The 22,311-nt window shown below is 27.6% G+C and overlaps 2 protein-coding genes across 3 annotated transcripts; one reads left to right on the top strand and one right to left on the bottom strand.

Moving 5' to 3' along the window:
* The first annotated feature begins 1,827 nt into the window (after positions 1 to 1,827).
* On the top strand, positions 1,828 to 6,477 carry LOC110625954 (selenoprotein F). Its single transcript, XM_021771665.2, has 4 exons — positions 1,828 to 2,074; positions 4,818 to 4,876; positions 5,280 to 5,461; positions 6,177 to 6,477. Exons 1-4 carry the CDS (start codon positions 1,870 to 1,872, stop codon positions 6,244 to 6,246), a joined length of 516 nt encoding a protein of 171 aa, XP_021627357.1. The 5' UTR covers positions 1,828 to 1,869; the 3' UTR covers positions 6,247 to 6,477.
* Positions 6,478 to 8,530: 2,053 nt separating this feature from the next.
* On the bottom strand, positions 8,531 to 13,339 carry LOC110627210 (transcription factor bHLH153). Of its 2 annotated transcripts, none has more exons than XM_021773493.2 (6): positions 12,812 to 13,339; positions 10,874 to 10,999; positions 10,134 to 10,199; positions 9,903 to 9,962; positions 9,441 to 9,488; positions 8,531 to 9,064 (listed from the first exon to the last, which is right to left on the bottom strand). In XM_021773493.2, exons 2-6 carry the CDS (start codon positions 10,970 to 10,972, stop codon positions 8,924 to 8,926), a joined length of 414 nt encoding a protein of 137 aa, XP_021629185.1. In that variant the 5' UTR covers positions 10,973 to 10,999; positions 12,812 to 13,339; the 3' UTR covers positions 8,531 to 8,923. The 2 variants fall into 2 exon arrangements, with proteins under 2 accessions (XP_021629185.1, XP_021629184.1); XM_021773492.2 differs by having other exon boundaries at positions 9,897 to 9,962; positions 12,812 to 13,336.
* Between the last annotated feature and the right edge of the window lie 8,972 nt (positions 13,340 to 22,311).

The raw sequence follows: 22,311 nt of genomic DNA, 5'->3' as shown, positions 1-22,311 counted from the left end.
AATTTGTTAGATAGTATTTGGAGTCTTGATGAAGAATTGGTATTATGGTGTCTGAATTGTTTTTTAATGGGTGGGATCGTGTATCGACTTATTAGATTATTACCGTATGAGATAATATATTATCTCCTGGTGATACCGCATACTCATTTAGTGATTATTTAGCGATACAATTTAATCACAATAATCTTTTAATTAGTAAAAATTTTAAAGCAATTTCTAGTAAATCTCAGTAAAAATGTTGAATGTATTGCCTCACAATCCCAATCTACTGAAGTAGGACCCTCCACTCTCTCTCTTAAATTCACTTGTTTATTTTCTCATCTTAATATTAAGACTCAATTTGTTTTATAAAAAATATATTTTATATATTTTTTCTAGAAAAAATTTTAAAAATTAATTAACAAAAATTAATATATGTTTGTTTTTCAAATGAAAATAACTTATATTTGCATACTCCATAAAATAACTTAATTTTTTTATTATTTAATTTTAATTTAAAATATAAATGTGTTTATAAAATTCTTAAAATTGTAGAAAATAAAGAAAAGAGAAGGTTATTTTAAAAAATAATTTATTTTTTTAATTTAAAAAATATTTTATATTAATTTATTTTTCTAAATATTTGAAATGTTACTACATCATTTGATGAATGGTATTGGTTCCAATAGTTCGAAAATTTCCATATGAGTTGTAAATAGATGGGCCTTAAGATGCTTGCTAACTTTCAGCCATAGCTTTTCGGCTTTGATCTTCTGGGCCTGCGAGCCTATTAATGTTTCAGCCCTTAATGCAGTGGATTTTATCCTTCCATAAAAGTATTGCTAAAACTTGTAATTTTAAAAGGGACAAATAAGTTTTTATCGGAATTAGGTATATCTAATAAATTGGAGAAATTTTAAATATTAATTAAAAAATATAAAAAATATTATATAATTTTATTTATTTTTATTTTAAAATATATGATTTAATTTATATTAAATTAATTTTTTATTTATATAACTTTTATATTAATATTTTTGATATTTAAAAAATTATTATTATTTTAAATGATGCGATGATATATATATTATTTTAATTTAAATTAAATAATAAAATGAAAAAATAAAAAATCGATAAATTAATGGATTTTTTTTATACTTTTTGGTAATTGTAATTTTGTTACATCATTTTTAATCGGCTATATATTTGTTAGAAATATTTTCTGATTTATTTTTTTTTATCTAAATCAATATAAAACCTTTAGTTTAAGTTTAATTTAGTTTAAAAATAAATAATTGTTTAAATTAATTTTTTATTCTATTATTTAAATTCAATAAAAAGCTAAATGTTTAATTTTAGTCTTAGTTTTTCTTAAATCTTTTATTAAATTGAATTTTAATTATCTGAATTATTCTAAATAAATAAAGTAGATTCAATTAAATTTTAAAGTTAAATTAATAACCATTCATTTAAAATTAATGCCTATTTATTTACGAACAATAATATGTACATATATATATATTATAAAAAGTATTTTGTAAATAAAAACTTATTTTTCACTATTTAATTATAATATTAAAAGATAAAAGAAAAAAAAATATATATATATATATAAGATTATCAAAATTCAGACATGACTCTTTATAGAAAAGAAGAAATATTTTCTGTTAAAAATGATTTAATTTTTTAATTAATTAAAAATGTTTTTAATTAATTTTTTAAATATCCTACATCAACTAAAAAGGTCAACCAGCAGAAAAATGGCGTCGTTTTACATCTCTTAAAACGCAGCTTCTTAGAACCCAAACGGCAGCGTTTTGACCCTGTAAATACAAATAATCCTCTCTCCCCTCGAGAATTCTTCGAACCAGAGACCGAGTCCTGTAGTCGATGCCCGGTGCCTTCTGCGATCTTACGAGAGAGAGGAAGATGGATTGGCATAGATGTTTTTTGGTATTGTTTTGGATTGCTGTTATATTACCAATTGTTTCATCAAAAGAGCAACTGAGCTCAAGGGAATGTGAGGATCTGGGTTTTACAGGCCTTGCTCTTTGCTCTGATTGCAACACTTTAGCTGAGTATGTCAAAAATCTAGGTACCTATCAATCTTTTTTTCCCCTTTATTCTTTGATTGATTTATATTCTATTGAGTGTTCTGTTGATGTTAATTGTCTGTGTAGTATTGAGTTGGGAACTGCAGTTTTTCAAGGTAGCTGTTTTTGGATATGAGATGAGTAGTTGAAACGGATTTTAAGCTGTTAACTTTTTTGGAGAATTATCATCAACCCATGTGAAATCTAGTTTAAGATTATTGAACCAAACCCAAATGTCTAGATCAAGAAGGCAAGATCTATGGGATTCTCGAGTGAGTTTGTTTATTTAGGTTGAAAATAGAGAATTATGTGCTTCTTACATATGTATGAAGGGGTTTAAGATGTTGTTTTAGACTCTATGTGGTTTGATTCTCTGAGTATTTCATTTATAAAGGGAGATCATTTCATTTTAAGTGGGCTGGCATAACATTGCAGCAGTATAGACAAATATTCATGATTTTATATCAAAGGAGATGGATGGAGTTAATACATTAATAAGATGCACGCCTTAGTTTCAACATTCTTTCTTAATGCACTTTTTCAAAATTTTTTGTGCTTCGTAGTAGCCTGTTGATAAATAACCAAAATTTCTGGTGGATTCTTGGGTTGGTCCAACAAGGAGAATCCTTGCATGCCACTTACAGTTTCAATGGTTAGCATGTAGTTGGTAGAGACCAAGACATATAGAGAGGAGAGGCAAGATCTCTTTGCTTATGCTTAACATTATGAACATGATTGGAGTAGGTCGTATTTTCTAATATCATAAACAGGCCCTTTTTGGCCCTGTTCGACTCTATGGGGGCCTCAAGTGCACAAACTCCCCGGCCTCTGCATTCCCCAAACTCTCTCCATATCCGTAAAATATTTAAATTCATCATTTCTGATAAATTTTATTCCTGGAAATGACTTTGAAAGGATACATGTTCTGTCTTACCTATATTTAAGTTCAATGTTACAAACAAGGGCTTACCATTTGTTATGGATGTTGGGTTTGGAACAATCTGATTCTTCCCTGATGATGTCATGAAATTCCTTTTGACCAAACTAAAATGTATATTAACGTTTTGAACTTTAGCCAGAGGATGTAGGAAGAAGCAAACAGGAAAAAAAAAAGGTGATAAATCATAGGATGTCTACATTTGACAATTAGAAGACATTTTCTGTGATTTAAACTCATGACCTTTAGGTCACAGTGAAGGAACCTTACCATTGCTCCAAGGTCACCCTTTAATTGTGATTTCTGACCAATGACTAAGGATGAAAGAACTTAGGATTTTTACTTGATATTATTCTATTTAATCCCCATTTGAATGCTAGAAGTAATGTTAGTCTTCCCTATCTTTAATTCTTGTTGCCATAAGTTAAAAGAATGAAAGTATAACCTGGGACAAAATGCAAATAAAGAGTGAAGAGCACTTCTCTAACACTCTGGTTTCTCATAATAAATTGGTGGATGAAGTTTAAGTGTTTAACCTGCCCTAGTGTTTAGTTTTGGATATGAGACTAATACATTAAAGAGTTGATTTTGTATTAGTTTCTTTGAGGACTTGTTTTTTCAAGATGGCCCCTCTTAAATGTTCTATAACTAAATGTTTCTAACTTATAATTTTCTGTTATAAGCATTCAAATGGTTGTAACTTGGTTTTAGATGTTTCCTCCCAATATTAGAATTGGCAATATTACCAATGACTTCTAGTAGAATCAGTAGTGGGTCTAGAATTTTTTTTTTTAAAAAAAAATCTTCAGTCAATTTTGTGTTGATAGAAATGATTACCAAAAAAATTAATTCCACAGTTTCAATAAACCATGTAGAATAATTTTTAACTTTAACCTTGTTTAGACAAAAATTAAAAAAAAAAAATATTTTACTCCTATTTCATTTTTACTTTTACTAAAAGGTGGGTTCAATAATTCAATTTGTGAGAGCTCATTTTATACATACATACATACATATATATATATATATATATATATATATATATATAAATGGAATTATTTTAATAAAAATTGGGGTCAATTGACCCCTCGTTTTGTGTGGTGCATCCTCCATTGAACTTCATTAACATGATGCCTCAATTCACACTTGCAGACAGATAAACATCTTAATTTTCACGTGTTAACATGGTTTATTTTGGTTGGAAAACTGTAGAACCTTATGGATATGATATATACTCTTGACAAAAAATCTTGTTTGTATATGCATTAATGCTTGCACAAGATATTGAGATCTGTCAACCTTAAGGTTAAGGATGTATACTGCATTTTTAAATAGTATTACACTATGTATGCACAGTATTATCTGTCCTAGATTTGCGAAAAATACAGTGCTTGAGTGCATCCCTTCACATGGTTTATGCATGTTCTTGGACATAAGCACCAGCTAAAGGACAGGGTTGTAAAGACACTGAGATAAAGTAATTATGGGCCACAATCAAGTGTTCTGTTGAGTATCAACAAAATGGCTCTCTTTTCTATATTCTGATGTTTCATCTGTTGTCAGTTTGTCATTACTCTTAATTTGTTGAGTCCTACATGTTGGCTTGAAGTACTGCTACATCCATCAAAAAGGCTTCCTTCTTTTGATTATTTAGCCAGGTTGTAGGCTGTAACTACGCTGACAAAGTTTGAATGAAGTAATACTGGACTCAAACTCTTTGGTGGATATAATTGTTTAAGTAATGTACTTGTTTACCCGACTCATGTTTGATTGTGGACGAATTGTCTAAAAGAAAGTTTTGATTGCAGAGTTAGTATCTGACTGTTTGAAGTGCTGTACTGAGGATTCTGATGACTCCATGAGCAAGGTATTTGTAATGTTGCAGAATAACTTCGATTTTATGAAGCTCAAAATTATTTCTGACTTACATATCATCATTAGTTACACCATATTCCTTGCTTGCATTTCTGGTAACATATATTCTAATTTTCGAACCTGCCCAAAGTTGGACTTTGATGATCAAAAAAACTATTTCATAAACATTGTAATTTTGCATGCTGAATTTTATTCCATCTCTCTATATGTTGTTGCATCCACTATTGGATTGTGATCTGTATGCAGAATACATTTTTAGATATATTTATTTAATCTGTGAAAAGCATGTTTTCTTAATCACAAAATACTAATGAGTTTATATTAAGTTTGTAGATTGATATGAATAGTTTCTGCTCAACATTATCAATAAGGAATTTAAAATTGTGCAAGTGCAGATTACTTATTCTGGTGCAGTACTGGAGGTTTGCATGAGGAAATTAGTGTTCTATCCTGAAATTGTCGGTTTCATTGAAGAGGAGAAGGACAAGTTTCCTACGGTTAAAGTTAAATATGTGTTCAATTCACCACCAAAGTTGATCTTGCTGGATGATGAGGGTAAACAGAAAGAAGCCATCAGGTGGGCTGTGTTTCTGTTATATTTAACTTCTGCTCATGCATAACACTGATCAAGCAGACATGCATTAATTTGGATATAGATAGCATGTTAACCTTGGCTCCTAATATCTGGGTAGAAGCAGTAAACATTTTCTAGATCTAAGTGTCCCATCATATCTTGCTGCTTGCCTTATGCAACCTGAACGATGCTTTTCCCTAGTTGCTAGATTGATGAAAACAGTACACTTGTACATGTGCATCTACACCGTAACGCCACCCATCTTCAGGTTCTAATATGGAAGCCTGTGTTACTATCCCACATCACTAAGGAACAACCGTGGTGAGAGCTTAATAAGCCTGTAGCACCCTCCTCTTCTAAGCCCGTTTTAAGGATGAGTTTTATTACATGGCTTGATCCTCACCCTGCGCGACATTTTAAATCAAGTCGTGTAACCCTTTACCTAGCATGCAACAAAATAGACCTTGTCAATGATGTAGAACAGCTCCAATACCTGATAAACAGGAGATTGTGTTGCAGAGGTAGTTAAGATAAGATGGTCATATAACTGGTGTGCTTATGCTTGAATATAGTGCAATGACACTGCACTTGAGACTTGTTTCGTTTTCTGTAGGAAATAGCAGCTGTCATACTAGAATTGCATCTTTCATGTCTATTCAAGGGTGAATGTTTCATTTGTTTGAAGATGTATTTTAACTGTATTATTTTACCTGTGCAGAATTGACAACTGGAAACGCGAACACGTGTTGCAGTTCCTGCGCGAGAAGGTTAAGTCGGCTTCATCCTAACTGTGTTTTGGTTTTGTTATTCTCTCCTTGAGTTGTCTTTAATTAATTTTTACTCTGTGTTGAACAAACATCAAATTCAAAAAGAATGATGTAGTAGTAAACTCTTTAGACACCAATTACTCTCTTATTTTTCCTCTTCATTATATATGATGACTGAGTCAAGGTTGGGTTAGATTCGATTTAGTTCAAGACTTGAGAAACTCCAGAACTGAATCAAACCTTGGTTCGTTATTTTGTTTTGTTGGTTTTTTCAATTTTTTTTTGAATCGGAACTGAAAGTATTTATATCTAACTTGATTTGGTTCTTAACTTAAAACTGAATCACAATTGAAAATTTTTTAATTTTAATTTCTTAAAAAAATGATTTTAATTTTAAATTTTCAGCTAGTAATCAGACTCAGGAACCGAGCTTACCTCCCCCTGGTTTTGAGAGACTAGCTTTTCATGGAAGTACTTAAACTAGGTTAGGTCTTGATAAGAACATGGTATGATTAATGAATTGCGTAAAAGATCTAACACGAATAAGATGTTTTTTTAACTATTAAGATTAACTATAAGAACGTGCTAACACAAACCATAGTTCAGCAGCAGAAGCTCAGCCCATAACCACAAATTACAATACAGAAAAACATCCCTATCCTAAACAACCTGAAACCGCCTGACCACCGTCAACACCGCCACCGCCACCATCTCCCCCATAAAAGATGACACATGAAATTCATATGGAAAAAAAGATGATCACGGTAAAAAGAAACATGGACCAAACCAGAAAAACAAACAATAAACCAAAGCAACAAATAAACAAGTACACGCATCAATAGAAATCAAATCACACACAAAGGCACCAACAGAAACCAGAACAACCTACTCTCACCACAACTCCAAACCAGAACCTTCTGCAATCTCCCAGCAACCAACATAAAAAAGCTTGAATTGCCGACAAGACAGACCTTGCACAGCAGAAGGCAAAGCGATAGAGCTAATGGGAGTAGTGATCGCCAAACGTAGTAATGCGTCTAAAATTGCCGTCCTCAACATGCAATAAACCTCTCAATGTGTAGAGATGAAATCACCACTGATCAGGGAGAAGACATGGAGAACGAAACCCCCTCACTGAGTAGCAGCCATAAACTACCCACATCTAACCAGATTCAAAAGAAACCTCCACAATCATAACCAAACCCATAAAATCCTAACGAAACTATACACCCGAACGGGAAGAGATACCGAGGCAAATGGCTCTTTCCCTCCAGCAAAACTCGACCGCCTTCATTGAACTCTCGTATTTTTCCTTTTTCTCTCTTTTATCTCTCCCCTTCCTTTTTTGATAAACTCAACCCTTTCATGTTATGTTGTTTTCGTAAATCATGCATAAAGTTATCACACCCTAAGCAAGAACCAGCAAAATTCTGAGCAACAATCTCATCATAAGGGTCATCACCAAAAGGGGTAATTTTTAAAAAATATTTTTTTATTATCTTATAATTTAGGGCTATTTATATGAAAATTTTAAAATTTTTATTATTTTATAATTTAATTCAAAATTTTTAAAATTAATATAATTTAATATCAAACTTCTTAAATTTATTCTAATTTTACTATTAAATTTTTAAAACTCTATTATTATACTTTATTTCTATATATTTAATACAAGAAATCATAACAAAAATTTTTTTTATTTTTTAATTATAATTTTTTTAATTCTTTAAAATTATAATATTTTTTTTACTTTTAATGTAATATTTATACTTGTACCTGTGATGATTTATATTATTGATCAGTAACATAGAATTAATTGCACTAATAACAAATAAATAAAAATTAAAATTATGATTTTTTACGCTAAGTCAAACCAGACCAGAATAAAAAAATAAATTTAAAAATTTTAAACTAAATTATATTAACTTTTAAATATTTAAATTAAAATGTAAAATAATAAAAATAAATAAATATAATAAAATAATTCACGTTCTCTAATTTATATTTTAAATTTAAATATAATTACAATAAAATTTATAATTTTAGATAAATTATCAACTTTCAAATTAAATTATAAAATAATAAAAAAATTGTAAATTTTTTTATTAAATAAGTTATGCCACTCAAACCAAAAGCTAAAGCACAAGTTAACAAAATCTTTTAAAATTCGAGGCAAACTGCCAAATATTCAAGTTCAAAGTTTATTAAAAATTTGAGAAGTTGGTTCTAAACGGTTAACAGTATCCACTAGACTTTCACAAAATGAAATTCTACATATACTGAATCTTTCACAGAAGCAGCAAAATGAATAAACCAAGAACCATCCCCCATATATTCATGAATCCTTTGTTAGGATCTTTATACAAATGAAGTTTACAAAATACATACATATATATATATATATATTTGCCTAATCAGAAGAGAGACGCATACCATACATATACTATAATGCAATAACCCCAATCACTGCCTCAAAACAAGGAGGACAGCAATGAACTGACTGCATTTGAGAGTAGGAAGTCCACTCAAAGATTTCACCACCATACTTGGCAACCCTACTTTGAGTTCATCATCCCAACTCCTACTGCTACAAAGTTGTTTCTGACAAAAATTTTGTTGTGCACTAAATATATTGGTTACCCTTTACTCCACCAAACCTCCTTAACTGACTTTCCTATAAATTTTGCGAGTAGAATACTTAAATAGCCTTCTCAAATTTTGGAGAAGTAGTCTTGATGGGAGCCCAGAGATCTGCACCATTGCTGTGAGCAACTCCAACAGTGCATGATATTGGAACAATACATAAACCTCTGCTTCTCAGACTGTATTCCTCTATTTCCTGCACATGAAAATACAACAAAAATCCAGCCGTAATCCAATCAATCATTCGTTTATGGCACAACCGGGGAAAACATCAAAGGGTTTACTGGTAATGCTTGACATATATAGTTTAAACCGTCTGGCGTTTTCGAGGGACAGTATTAATACTACGAACCAAATATCTTGATCTTGAGAAGATTCAAATGCTAGGAAGGTCAGCATCCTTGGATATAAATTTTACCTTACAATTGTGAGATAAATTTTCATAATGTTTGAATGCCATGAATTCCCTCAAAAGACCAATTTTTTTTCCTAGAAAAACATGTAACTATCGACCATTTCATACTATCGTTTTCCAAATTTATCATGTTATCAAAGATCCAGCTGATATTCACCTGTAGCTCAGCTGCCGGTATACTTTGTAGGTACGGAGCACTCAACACCTGAAACCACCCCAAGAAGGCAAGTATGAGAGATGATCAAGGTTATGACTGTGACATAAATATTCAAATATTTATCGACTTCCAATGCTATCAAAAACTTTTTGATGTGCAGTTATGTGAATCAAACTTCCCAATGATGCAACACTATGGAAAGTCTAAAGTCCACATACTTATGCGACATTGCATATCATTAGATGCTTGCTTCCATATAGATAAGGTTTTGCATCAGAAAGAATAAATAATCAAGCCAAGTAGGATAAGCCAAATTTCCATTAATTAAAAAGAATCCACCTAAGGTTTCCAATTTCACAATTCGCACTCCGGCAAGGACATGTTCCAGGTTTGCAATGCAGTTAACGGGTAGACCACTACGATAATGGAAACATAGCAAGAAAGCAAGGGCCAAACCTTAACTTGTTCATGAAGAAATCTTATGTATTCCATTGCCTCCAGAAGGACAGATGCAGTATCTGTCTGTAAAAAGTAAAATCACGCTATAAAATTGCAGCTTAGTACAATGCAAAATAGCATGCAAGAAACAAGAGTGAATTTCCGAGATCGAATTCCAACAGCTAAGAATTGGTGCGCTCAAGCGATTAAGATGACATAAATTCACATTACAAACTGGTTTCCCATCCATAATACCTTCCCATATGGTGAAACAAGCTGCTGCAGAGCTAAAATCCGTTCGCCTAGCTTCTCTTTCCTCTCCTATACCCAAAACGCAAATAAGAAGAAAAGAGTAAGAAGATAAATCTTCAAATAATATCCAAAGGTGTAATAATTATTAGCTCATACAGGTTTGTTTAACTGGTTTTCATGCAAACAGTTTCCTCCCATTATTCATTAACAGCTTATCAACAGGAAAGCTATAGCATCCAATTTACAGATTTCTAGTTTAAACAGCAACAACCACAAATGTAAAACTCCATTTCATATTCTCTTCCTTGCTTGGAAATTAAAAAATGGGCTCAGAAATCAGATTGGCCCATAGGCCCCATACCCTTGGCCCACAGCTGCAGCGTTAGCTCAGCATAGGTCCTTGGCTGCCTGGTTGAACACAAGGGCTGAGACAAATATTAGTGCAAAGCAACCGAAGGCATGAAACAAAAACAGCTAGGAGGATAAAAATAGAAAAAGATTGCCAAGGACCCAAATGAAGGTGATTGATACAGAAGCACAATGGCAAAGGACACATAATCTTAGTATCTTACTCCATGCATTGGGAACTTATTTAAGCTATGCACCCTAGTTAATATTGATAGTCATCATTGAAATTGTATATTCCGTAAAAAAAAAAAACAAATAAACGAAGAGACAACTTTCTTTTCCAACAGAAGATATGTACATGAAGGGGAAAAGCTGCGGGGGTGCGCAGGGCAAACCTTTGAGGATATAGAAAGATCAGCCTTATGACGTTTAGATGCAAGAGAAGTAAGACTGGCCTGGTCAACAGAGCAGGGGCTTCTTTTGTTTTCCATCATCTTGTTCACCACAATCCCTTATTCTCCCTACATAGAAATGGCAAATAGATTACTATGTGCAGTCAGAGATCAAAGCAACACCTGTGATTAATATTCATATAACAGCAAGTTAAGGTATAAACAAACACCTAAAAGGAGACAAATTGAATCACGGAAATTTTCAGCTGATCTTAACCATTTCACATGAAGAATCAAATAAGAAGTGGCAATCCACCCTAATAGCATGGTGACCAATTGACTGGTAATAATTATACTTCATATTCATCATCTTGCTTTCATTATAATGAGTTATTTAGCCAAGTTGGTTACCTTCAAAATGATATCCGAGATACTAAGAGCTTATATGTCTTACAACAAAATGATCTTGCCTAACTTTTCTTTCCAAACCCATTTCCCTTTTCTCCTGAGATGATTTACAATGAAAATGCGCTACTTTACAGGCTAAAAAACCAGGAAACAAGCAATATAACTATGATCTACCCATATGGAACATATTATCAAAATCAAATCAACAGTTTGACATTTACTAATTTTTATCTAGGTGTACTTGATGACACCATTATCTACTTACTATTGATGCAAGGAAACCCAGATGGATGCTTAATGAATGAAACTCCCAAAACTATAAAGATTGGTTTTGATGGCTAAGGTCTAATTTAAGAGAGTGGTTTCCTTCACCTTGAATGGAGTAGGTAGCTGATCAAAGTTTCCATCAACAAAACCAAAAGATCCTAAGAACTGAGCATTAACAATGATACAAGTAGCAGAACAAAACTCATATGGCAACACCCAAAGGATATATAATTAAAGTTGACCATCCAAACACATTGATTTTGATTAAAGGAAGCATCTAAGGTAGATCACAAATTATGGACCAACTTCTGAGTTGAATGACACTACAACTATAAAATATTCAAATATTATATAAAAGCTCAAGACACCATCAGTAGAGAGAGAGAGAGAGAGAGAGAGAGAGAGAATCAGAGTTCATTTCATAAATAGTAAAACATGCACTTGTTTGGTCAGAGATTAACAGTTCACAAGAGGCTCAACAAAATAATAAGATATTACCTAAGAACATGAACAGAGCTACATAAAGAAAACAATATAAAAATAATTAATTAATTGAATGATCACAAACAGACAGGAGTTCCATGAATCAATGAAACACACAATCACATTGTTGTTTAAAATATTAGCAATAAAAAAAAAGAAAAAGAAAAGATTGCATGGAATCAAACAAATCTCTACCTTCCATCACAATTTTTTTATAAAGAAGCAAGAACCCATCAGTTGATTAGTCATCAGAAAACACAAACAAATCTGACGGCTAAAATTGCAAGAAATATATTTAATTAGCAAAAAATACAGACATAAATGAGCACAGTATTGTCATGATTGTGTAATCGTGATAGAGAAGAAACTCAAATTTAATAGAAGATTTAATTGTGGGCCCAGATTTGATACATGCGTGAACGGAACATTGATGCTTTCAATTTGCTTGTGTATATTCTACTCATCTTCTCTCATTCATCACCAAAACAATATCTTAATTTATACCCACATAACTTTAACTCAACAACTAAATTCCCTTACAGTCTACATGCATTCAGATTAAACAATAATCAAAATTCGTATAACCCAAGAGGGAAAGAACAGCACTTTCTGAGAATTCAAAAACACACACACACAAAAAAAAAAAAAAAGGAATAACCAAACTTAAATTGGTTGGCAGATGAAAGAAACAATAATTGATTTCCCTTTTTTTTTCACTTGGGTAGCTATAAAAAGAAATCTTAAAAACAAAAAAAGGAAGAAAGTGCAAGTTTGAGAACTCACCAAGAATTCAGAGACTGCATTGCCAAAGGAGGAGAAAATGAAATCTCTAGTCTTATAGTGGGAAAACTGAGAAACCCACCTCCGAAATCACTAAAAATTCAACGGAAGTTTGAAAGAAAGCAAACAAAGATGGCTTTAATTGCAGTTTTTGTCAACACATAAAAAACCCAGTAAAATAAAAAGAAAAATAGCCTCTCTCTCTCTCTCTTTCTCTCTCTCCCTCTGTCGACCACCCTGAGATGAAAGAAAAAGCTGAAACTTTAAGCTAAAACTTGTCAGTTCTCGCGTCTTTAAAGCAGAAAACTTTTACGTTCAGTAAGTGAAGTCGTCTTATTAGCGGCAGCAACACTTAACAAAACTCTTTAAATATTTTTTTTTAAAAAAACTAATAAAATCAGGAAGAGGTGAGAGGGAAGATGGGAATTAGAAAAATGGAAGAGAAACGACGCCGTAGAGGAAGGTGGTGCATGGGAGGGAGACGGAAACCGGAGAGAGGGGAGGAGAGGAGAGGAGAGGAGAGGAGAGGGAAGGGAAGATGAGTAGAACTCTTATAATGGGTTTTGGAAAATAAAATAAAATTATGAAAAGAACATTCCTAAAAAAAAAAATAATAAAGAATTGTTTTTAGTGACAGCTAATATCCAACCAAGCGTAGTTTGATTTTGACTCAAGATGAAGTCATTCTTGTAACCATGGTTTAAAATGAACTTATTCACCACACTCACTTTCAGTTTTCCTTGTAAATCTTGGGTTTGGCTTGACTTGGCTTGGCTTTTCACCCTCACCATCTACATTAAAAGAAAAAAAAAAAAAAAAAAAAACTCATTTCATTCTATAAAAATAAATAGGAAAATTTTTTTTAAAAAATCTAGTTTTATGGGATTTTCAGATATATAGTTTAGTTTATGTAAAATAATATTTTGTGATATTTTATTATTAGCAACTAATAAAATATTATTTTATTATTAATTATTTTAAACTAATAAAATTATTTTTTTAATGTATATTAAATATGAGCATATTAGAAAATTAATAGGTGCATTATTATTGAAAAGATAATTTAAAATATATTAAAAAATAAGCCAATTTTTATGAAACATGTCAAATATATAAATATATGTATATGTAGTTGAATTTTCTTTTAAAAAGCAATCTTAACAACTCTTAATATTTCAACTAAGTTACTTTTTAAGAAATATTAAGTAAATTTGATTCACGTTTAAATTTTAATTAAATATAAATTAATTATTGAATTTAAATTTAATTATTTCTAGTTCATCCAAGGATAAATAATATATACTTTTTTAAAATTTGAAAAATTTTATACATAATTACAAATATTTAAAATAGCGATCACTTACAAAATATTTTTTTTAAAAATTTTTTTAGAAACTTTTCAAATTTATTTAGATGCATTTATTATAGATTAAACCTATGAGTGTGATTTAAATTTATTGATTAAATATAAATTACATATTAAAAATGTAAGTTTAAAAGACTATAAATAGGAGGATTGAAAATATATAGATAGAGAAGGAATAATAAATATACTAACCTAATGCATATACCAAAAATCAAGAGAAATAACATGTGAAGCTGAGTATAAGATCAATAACTACTCTATCAAAAACATACATGTTTCTCTCCTATCATATATACTACATAAGGAAAGCAAAGGTTCATCAATATCCTTATTAAAAACTTGCTACAATAGCTTTTCATTATAAAAGAATATTGAGAAAATTAATAAAAATTGGTTTATACTTACATATTCAACAAATAAAATTAATCGAGTATATTGACACTGAAAAAATATATGCTACAAAATTTTTAGTATAAGCGGGCAAACTAGATATACAAGATTTTAGATATTGTCTATTGTTATTTTTATATCAGATGGCATAAAAATATGAAACAAATTAAAAAAAAAGGGCCTATTTGCAATTTTTTATTATTTTACAATTTAATTTAAAATTATAAAAATTATAAATTTATAAAAAATTATAAATTTTGTTATAATTATATTCAAATTTAAAAATTAAGTTGTGGAGAGTGTGTTGCTGACATGATCAAATAATGTAAATTATTTTATTTTATTTTATTCATATGTCGTGTGGATAAATATTATAGATATAAAAAAATAAAAAACTTTAAATATTTTGTAATTTAATTTAAAATTTTAAAAATTAATATAATTTAACTCAAAATACATAAATTTATCTCTTCCACTACTAAATCTTTAAATTATATTATTATACTTTATTTCTATTTGTTTGGTGCAAAAAACTATAATAAAATTTATTTATATTTTTTAGTTATAATTCTCTTAATTTTCTTTAAATTTTAATTATATCTACTATTAATATAATGTCTTTGTTTATATTTCAAATTACTGATTTATCCTATTAAATTATAGTATAAAATTAATAGTATAACCGTAAATAGTAAGTCTATGATTTTTATTTTTTTATTATATTAACATGGATTTTTATAATAAATATAATAAAATTTACTATAATGGACACAATAAAATATTTAAAAAATAAAAAAATTAATAAATATGAGATTTGTTGTAATTTTTTATTGAAATTAATGGTAAATAAAAAGAAATTAAAGTTATTATTGTTTACATTATACCAAATGAGAATAAAAATAAATAAATTTAAAGATTTTAAATTAAATTATATTATTTTTAAAATTTTAAATTAAATTATAAAATAACTAAAAATTTAAATTTTTTTATCAATAGCATCTATTTATATGACATATAAATATAATAAGATATTTAATCCTCATTTTGCCATATTAATTAGATACAGTAAATATAATTATTTTTAAATAATTTTATTCATTTTTGAACTTTTAAATTAAATTATAATATAATGAAAAGTTTGAAAAAAAAAAAAAAAAAAAAAAAAGACCAAAGTGCAGAACCATAACGAATATCTTAGCTTGGTTCATAGGCTCATAAAACTTCAACGCCTACGCTACCATCCGACACCTACTCATACGAGGTTTTGGAAGTAACAGAGCGAGTCCAACTTTGAAACACTCAAAAATAAATAGTGTCAAAATGTTTTACAATTTAGCCGAACTTAAGTCTCTTATTTCAAATTCAATTTTGAATTGGATATTAATAAATTTAATTTCAATTTATAAATTTATTAAATAATTTATAATCAACCTAAATAAATTGGTAATTCAGAAAAAAAAAGGGTAATACTAATAGGTTGAAAATAATAAATTTAAAATTAAATAATTTTAATTAAAAAATATATTTACAAATAAATTCACAAACTTATCAACTAAATAAATTATTGAGTCATAATAAATAAAATATATATATAACTAATTTTTTTATTAAATAAATTTTAAATTAAAATCAAATTTAATTGATTTAAAAAATAAATCAAGCCTAACTTTTTATGAAGTTGAATTTTAAATAACTTAGTTTATTTCAACGTCACGCTTTCTTATCTTCTCAATTTAAAGAAAATATGCTAATATTTTATATTAAAATAAAAATAAAAGTAAAATATTAAAATTATATTTTAAATTATTATAATTCAATTTTAATATTATTTAAAATTATTTATTGATTAGAGATGCTACCATTTTATTCTGATGTTGAATTCAGTAAATTAAAGAGAATGGCACATATAATTTTTAAAATTTAATTAAAATTCATAATTTTATCAATTTTTTAATAAAAAATAATTTAGTTTATAAAATTTTATTTTATTAATAAAATAGTCATTCAATTAAAATTTATAATTAAATTATAATAAGTAATTATTTAAATTTCACATTTTATAATATTTTAATTTTTGTAATTAAAAATATTTATAACAATTTAATTATTATAGTTTTAATATATATAACAATTTAGTACATTTAATTTGTGTTGGCCTTTTCAATTTAACAAAATAATTATTTTATTAATAAAAACTCAAAACCTAAATTATATAATATTAAAAAAGTAAAAATTAAATTACACTGTAAATTACCCCCAAACCATTTCATAAATTTTAATTTTCAATAAATTTATAATATATAGACAATATCTTATAAATAATTTTTTCCATAAATCAAAACAATAATTTAATAATAATGTTCAATTATTGGTAGTAAATCTTTTTTTATTTTTCTCTTTATCATCCTAATTATAAGTTCAATATTTATTTAATAATTTAATTACATGTAGGGAGAAATTATTAATTTTTAGTAATATAAATTATTTAATTTTATATAAAACATATAAATTATTTTTATAGATTCTTAAAATTAATAAGTTTTGAATTAGAATTAAAAAAAAAAAGAGATAAATATTGGAGTCGGATTGTCCAATTGATTTAATAATAATAATAATAATAATAATAAATAAAGGAAGTCGATGGCTTAATTCTGGCTAGAGCCAGCCACCACGTGAACTAAAAGGGAATGCGATTCATCTGCAACTTTCTCATTTATTTATTCTAATTTCTTAATATTTTAATCAGCAAATTATTTTTTTCTTTTATTAAAAAAAAAAACTGTTTTTGGAGGCATATTATTTTGGCGGGAAATCACTGTCAGAGCAGTTTCCATATTCAGGTGGGTGGTTTCTAAAGGTGGGGGCCCATTTGTCCCCTTCTGCTGATATTGTCTGGATCCCCTACCACTCATACAAACTTCCTTTATTCCCTCGCTTCGTCGCCCAACCATTTGTCAATAAACCACGCGTGGCACAGCTTTATTTGGAAAGTGAAACACACGGCATATGTTATAGAGTGGAGACGAGAGTTTGTTAAATGGTTAAAAAAAGAGATTTGGGTAGAATAAGAGGCGGGGCCCAGTGGAAACTGCGACCGTGCGCGCAAAAGTCCACGATGGAAGGGGCGGAAGGGGATTTAGTCATGAGATGGGACCCACGCGGTTTTGCTTTTCTCTGATTCTTGCACAGCTTTTCCTCCCTTTTCATTCTTACAAGAGTTACGACCTGGGGGGCATTTCTGTAATTAAATTTATTTTATTTTATTCTATCATCCTAAATAAGACTTGTAATTCAGCTTTAATTATTATTTTTTACAATAAAATTTATATTTTTTTAATATTCACCTTTAATTAAAAATATTAAAAGTATTTGTAAAAAATATTGAAGTATTAAAAGGATTTTAATTTTTTTTTAATTGTCAATCGGCTTAGGTAAGGAAAATCTGCTGATAATTACTTTTGGGATTTTTTTACTTAATTAGCGATTGTGATGTTTGCAGTTGAGCCAAAGAGCATTTATCTTTTTAATTTGAATTTGGGTAGAGATGATGTGGAGATTTTGCACGTGCCTTATACATTGATCCCATTTCTTAACTTATCATAATTAATTATTTTAAAATCACAATATCTTTTTTAAAATTTAATTAAGTGCTATATTTTTTATTAATTAAATTAAATAATTTAAGCTATTTTTATTATTTAATATTTCACATATAATTTTAGCATCATAACATTTCTTTTATATGAATAAGTATGATGATTGACTATAATTAATGGACTAAATAATAGTAAGTATTCATTTTTTTTCTTTTTTCACCATGACAATTTTTATTTTAAATATATTTAAAACCAATCTGGCTACTTTAATTGAACATAACATTTTTAATTTATATATTCTCTAATTGACCAGCACTAGTTAATAAATATTTTTTTAATTAATTTTTTTATCCATTATTTCTTTTTTTATTATCATTCTATTTATTTAAATTTTATCACTTTATTTGTAATTAGAGTTGTAAAAAAATTTATTGACTAATTTAACTTTTTTCACGGTACCGATCTTTTAGTTAAGAATGTGGTGTATTTTAATAATTATATTTTTAATTTTCAAAACTTTAATATTATAATATAAATATGAATTTATAAAAAAATTTAATTTATTATATTAAATAAAAAAAAGTTGAGATATAAATGTGAAATTATAAAAATATTTAAATTATTTTGTTCAGTAAAAAATATAGTTAATTAAAATAATAAAAAAATTATGTGGAATGATTGATCAAAATTAATTTGAATTTATGAATAAACTCACAATAAATTTTAAAAATTTGAGTTAATTATCCAAAATTTTTTACATTATTTGAATTAGCGTTTAGGAGATAATATAAGGAGTTGTAGTAAACAACCAACAATCAGTCATAAAGTCTCTTTTAGATATGGTATATCATGCCTTTGTGCTCTTGTTTAAGTCATCTTTTCCCCAAGATGTGTTATATTTATTCAAAAATTAGAATTTCATGCAAAGTATTTTTATCTATTTATTTATTTGTTTTTCATAATATATGTATATATACTGGCTAATTTTTAATATATTGGGCAAAACTTTTGTATGCAATGCTAATTATCAAAATCTGAAAACCTTTGTTTTTCTTAATTTCAAGATAAACCAAGTAAAATTAATATTATTATATAAAAATATTATGTTCATTATAATTAGTATGACAATTTAAAATTTAATTCGGCTATATTTTTAACTACATAATATTAGAAAAATACTTGTGCAGATTCCACCCATTATAAACCAAATCAATTATAAAATATAAATTGATAAATCTCTATAAAAAAACTCCAGATATTTATGTATTGAAATTAACCACATCCATGTACGGGTGAGCATTCGGTCGGTTCGGTTTAAAACCGAATCAAAACCGAATAAACTGAAAATTAAAATTTTAATGTTTATGAAAATCGAACCTAATCGATTTTGATCAGAAATCGAATCGAATCGAATCGGTCTGATTCGGTTCGATTCGGTTCGGTTTGATCAATTTCGATTTTTAATAATTTTTTTATTTTTTACACTTTATTTTTAATATTTTAAAATTTAATTAAAATATTTTAATCTTAATATAATTTAATTTTTCTATATTATTATAAAAACATATTATTATCACTAATTGATTCGATTCAATTTTTTTAATTTTTTCAAATCGAATAGAAATAATTGAAATTTCTAAAATTAAAAATCGAATCGAACTGAAATGTATAAAAAATCAAACTAAAATTTTAAATCAATTCAATTCAATTTTTTCGATTTGAACCGAATACTGCTCACCCTAATCGATGTAAGAATTTTCCAATATGTGAATTTAATGTCTCAAGAGCAACGCGTACGCAACTTAGAGAGGGGTTAGGGGTCAATCCGAAACCTTTTAGATTAACTCTTGATATCATTAACCAATCCGATTGGTGGGTAGTTGGCAAACTTAGTCCAATTAATTAGGGAATATTCTGTTCAAAATTCGTGAGAATAAATTAAAAATCGAATTGATTTTATACATAAATAAATTTAAAACGTATTGATTTTATGAATTAAATTATTTTTTTTATTTTTAATATTTTATTTTTAATATTTTAAAATTTAATTTAAATATTTTAATTTTAATTATAGTCTAATATCTCTATATGTGTTCTATCAATTTTTTATAATTGAATTAATTTAAAATTTTAATTTTTATTTTTATTTTTTCTGCTATAAATATAGATTAGGTTTCAATTTAAAGACTAGAAAATTATTGATATTTTTATGGGTATCTTTAATTTGGTGTACCTTAAATAGTTTAATATATTTTTATTTATTATTATTTTTTGAATGTGACTGTGGGATTAATGTTATAGCTAGTCAGTCATCTTTGACCTTTAATAGGGGATGACTGAAGTCTTAGTAATGGACGAATGAAGCCAACGTAAATCATGGCTTAAAACATGGAATCCTAATTTTAATTAAGTCCAATGACTAAGACACCAGATCTTGATTTTTTTATCCATTAAGATTCATTGATAATGAATCTACCTTGCTAATTACTAATATTTAATAATTTTTTTAGTTATTAATTTTCAGCAAAGTTTAAATTTTTAATTTTAGAATACATCTCTTTATTTCATAAAAAATATTTTCAATATTTTAAACCATTTAGAGCATTCAAATAATTAAATTAACAGAAAATATTTATCTGATAAAATAAAAACAAATAAATAAAAAGAAGTAAACACAATGTCTTACTTATTTATTATAATTAGAAATGAAGAAAAATTAATAAATTTAATTTTAATTATTTTTTTAAAATTTGGGTTTTCTAGTCCATGATTTTTGGCATGTTATGCACAAATTTTCAGGCAATTTCGATTCATATCGTTGAAATATAAATGTATACAGATCAACTATAAAGGTCTAAATTCTTCATAAAATATTTTTACATATATGTAAGGAGAGAATTTTTTTTATTACGTTAAATTTTATTAAATAAAATTAATGAAAAAAAGTCTAATGAATAGATTTTTAAAAATATTTTAATATAGTTTTTAAAATAAAAAAAATAATTAATAAATTTTATCGTACAATAAAATTAAATAATAATTTTCTCAATATAATATCCGAATATGCATGCAATACCATCGCAATTTCTTTCGTCGCCTAACTTTAGAATCAAATCTATATATAATTTTTATTGGATAAAAAAATTTACATGATTTAAAAAAGGAAAAATTACTTTGTAATCTCTGAGATTTAACGTAATTAACACTTTTGTCCCTCTATTTTGGCGACTCAACACTTAAGTCCCTCATTTTCTTTTCTGTCCAAATTTATAGTCCTTCCATGCAAAATAGCCGTTTGAGACACGTGAATTGACAAAATTAACCTTCTCCTTCTTCTTCTTCTTCTCTTAAGTGTTAGATCGCCAAAATAGAGGGACAGAAGTGTTAATTACGTTAAACCTCAGGGACTAAAAAGTAATTTTTCCTTTAAAAAAAAATAGCTAAAACAACTATGTTTCACAATATTAATTATAAATGGAGTTGGTTAAATAATGTCAGCATCTACAATTTTGATAGTTCAAATTAAAAGGCAAATCCTTGAAGGTGCAATATCATTTTCAAAGCCACAAGCTTTTTACCTATAATAGCAACCTACCCCTTTTCTTTTCTTTTCCTTGCTTTCTTAATCATTCTCGTTGCCTATGAACCTTCCTCCGCACTCTAAATCCGCCTTTTCATTTTATTTTTTATAAAAATATATATTATTTTATTCGTATCAAATTAATTTATTAAAAAATAAAATGCGCTTAGTAAAAATTTAAAAATTAAACTTTTGACCTTACTTGAGCTGCATTCATCAAAACTTTTTTTATAGCATAAGCGTTATGGAGTGATTTTTTAATGGATCAATTCTAAATTTCACCATGGATGTTTAATTAATGTATTTTCAAATTTTTTTATGTAAATTAAACAGAAATGCTAATTTGAGTTTGATTTAGCTGATACATTTAATTTAATGTATTTTCAATTTTTTTTTTCTAATTCAGGTGGAAATTTTAATTTAATCTCAATCTAATTCAAAATAAGAAAAAGGTATATCCAACCCATACTTAAAACAACACTTGACAAAATTGGCAAATCTCTCTCCCTGTCAGGACAAGATTAGCGGCAACACTATTATGATGCTTTAGTTTGTCGGTAGATTTTTTTAA

Source organism: Manihot esculenta, chromosome 11, assembly GCF_001659605.2.
Source record: "Manihot esculenta cultivar AM560-2 chromosome 11, M.esculenta_v8, whole genome shotgun sequence".
Lineage (NCBI taxonomy): Eukaryota > Viridiplantae > Streptophyta > Magnoliopsida > Malpighiales > Euphorbiaceae > Manihot > Manihot esculenta.
The sequence above is the reverse complement of the archived record's forward strand: the minus strand, read 5'-3'. Positions and strand labels throughout refer to the sequence as shown.

Excerpts from the sequence above, each read along its gene's own strand:
- LOC110625954 (XM_021771665.2), top strand. The coding sequence starts at position 1,870 with ATGCCCGGTGCCTTCTGCGATCTTACGAGAGAGAGGAAGATGGATTGG. Across the intron at positions 4,877-5,279 it reads CTGATGACTCCATGAGCAAG|ATTACTTATTCTGGTGCAGT; the intron begins GTATTTGTAATG and ends GTGCAAGTGCAG. Across the intron at positions 5,462-6,176 it reads AAACAGAAAGAAGCCATCAG|AATTGACAACTGGAAACGCG; the intron begins GTGGGCTGTGTT and ends TTACCTGTGCAG.
- LOC110627210 (XM_021773492.2), bottom strand. The coding sequence starts at position 10,972 with ATGATGGAAAACAAAAGAAGCCCCTGCTCTGTTGACCAGGCCAGTCTT. Across the intron at positions 9,489-9,896 it reads TTCTTCATGAACAAGTTAAG|GTGTTGAGTGCTCCGTACCT; the intron begins GTTTGGCCCTTG and ends GGGTGGTTTCAG. Across the intron at positions 9,065-9,440 it reads TACCGGCAGCTGAGCTACAG|GAAATAGAGGAATACAGTCT; the intron begins GTGAATATCAGC and ends TTTCATGTGCAG.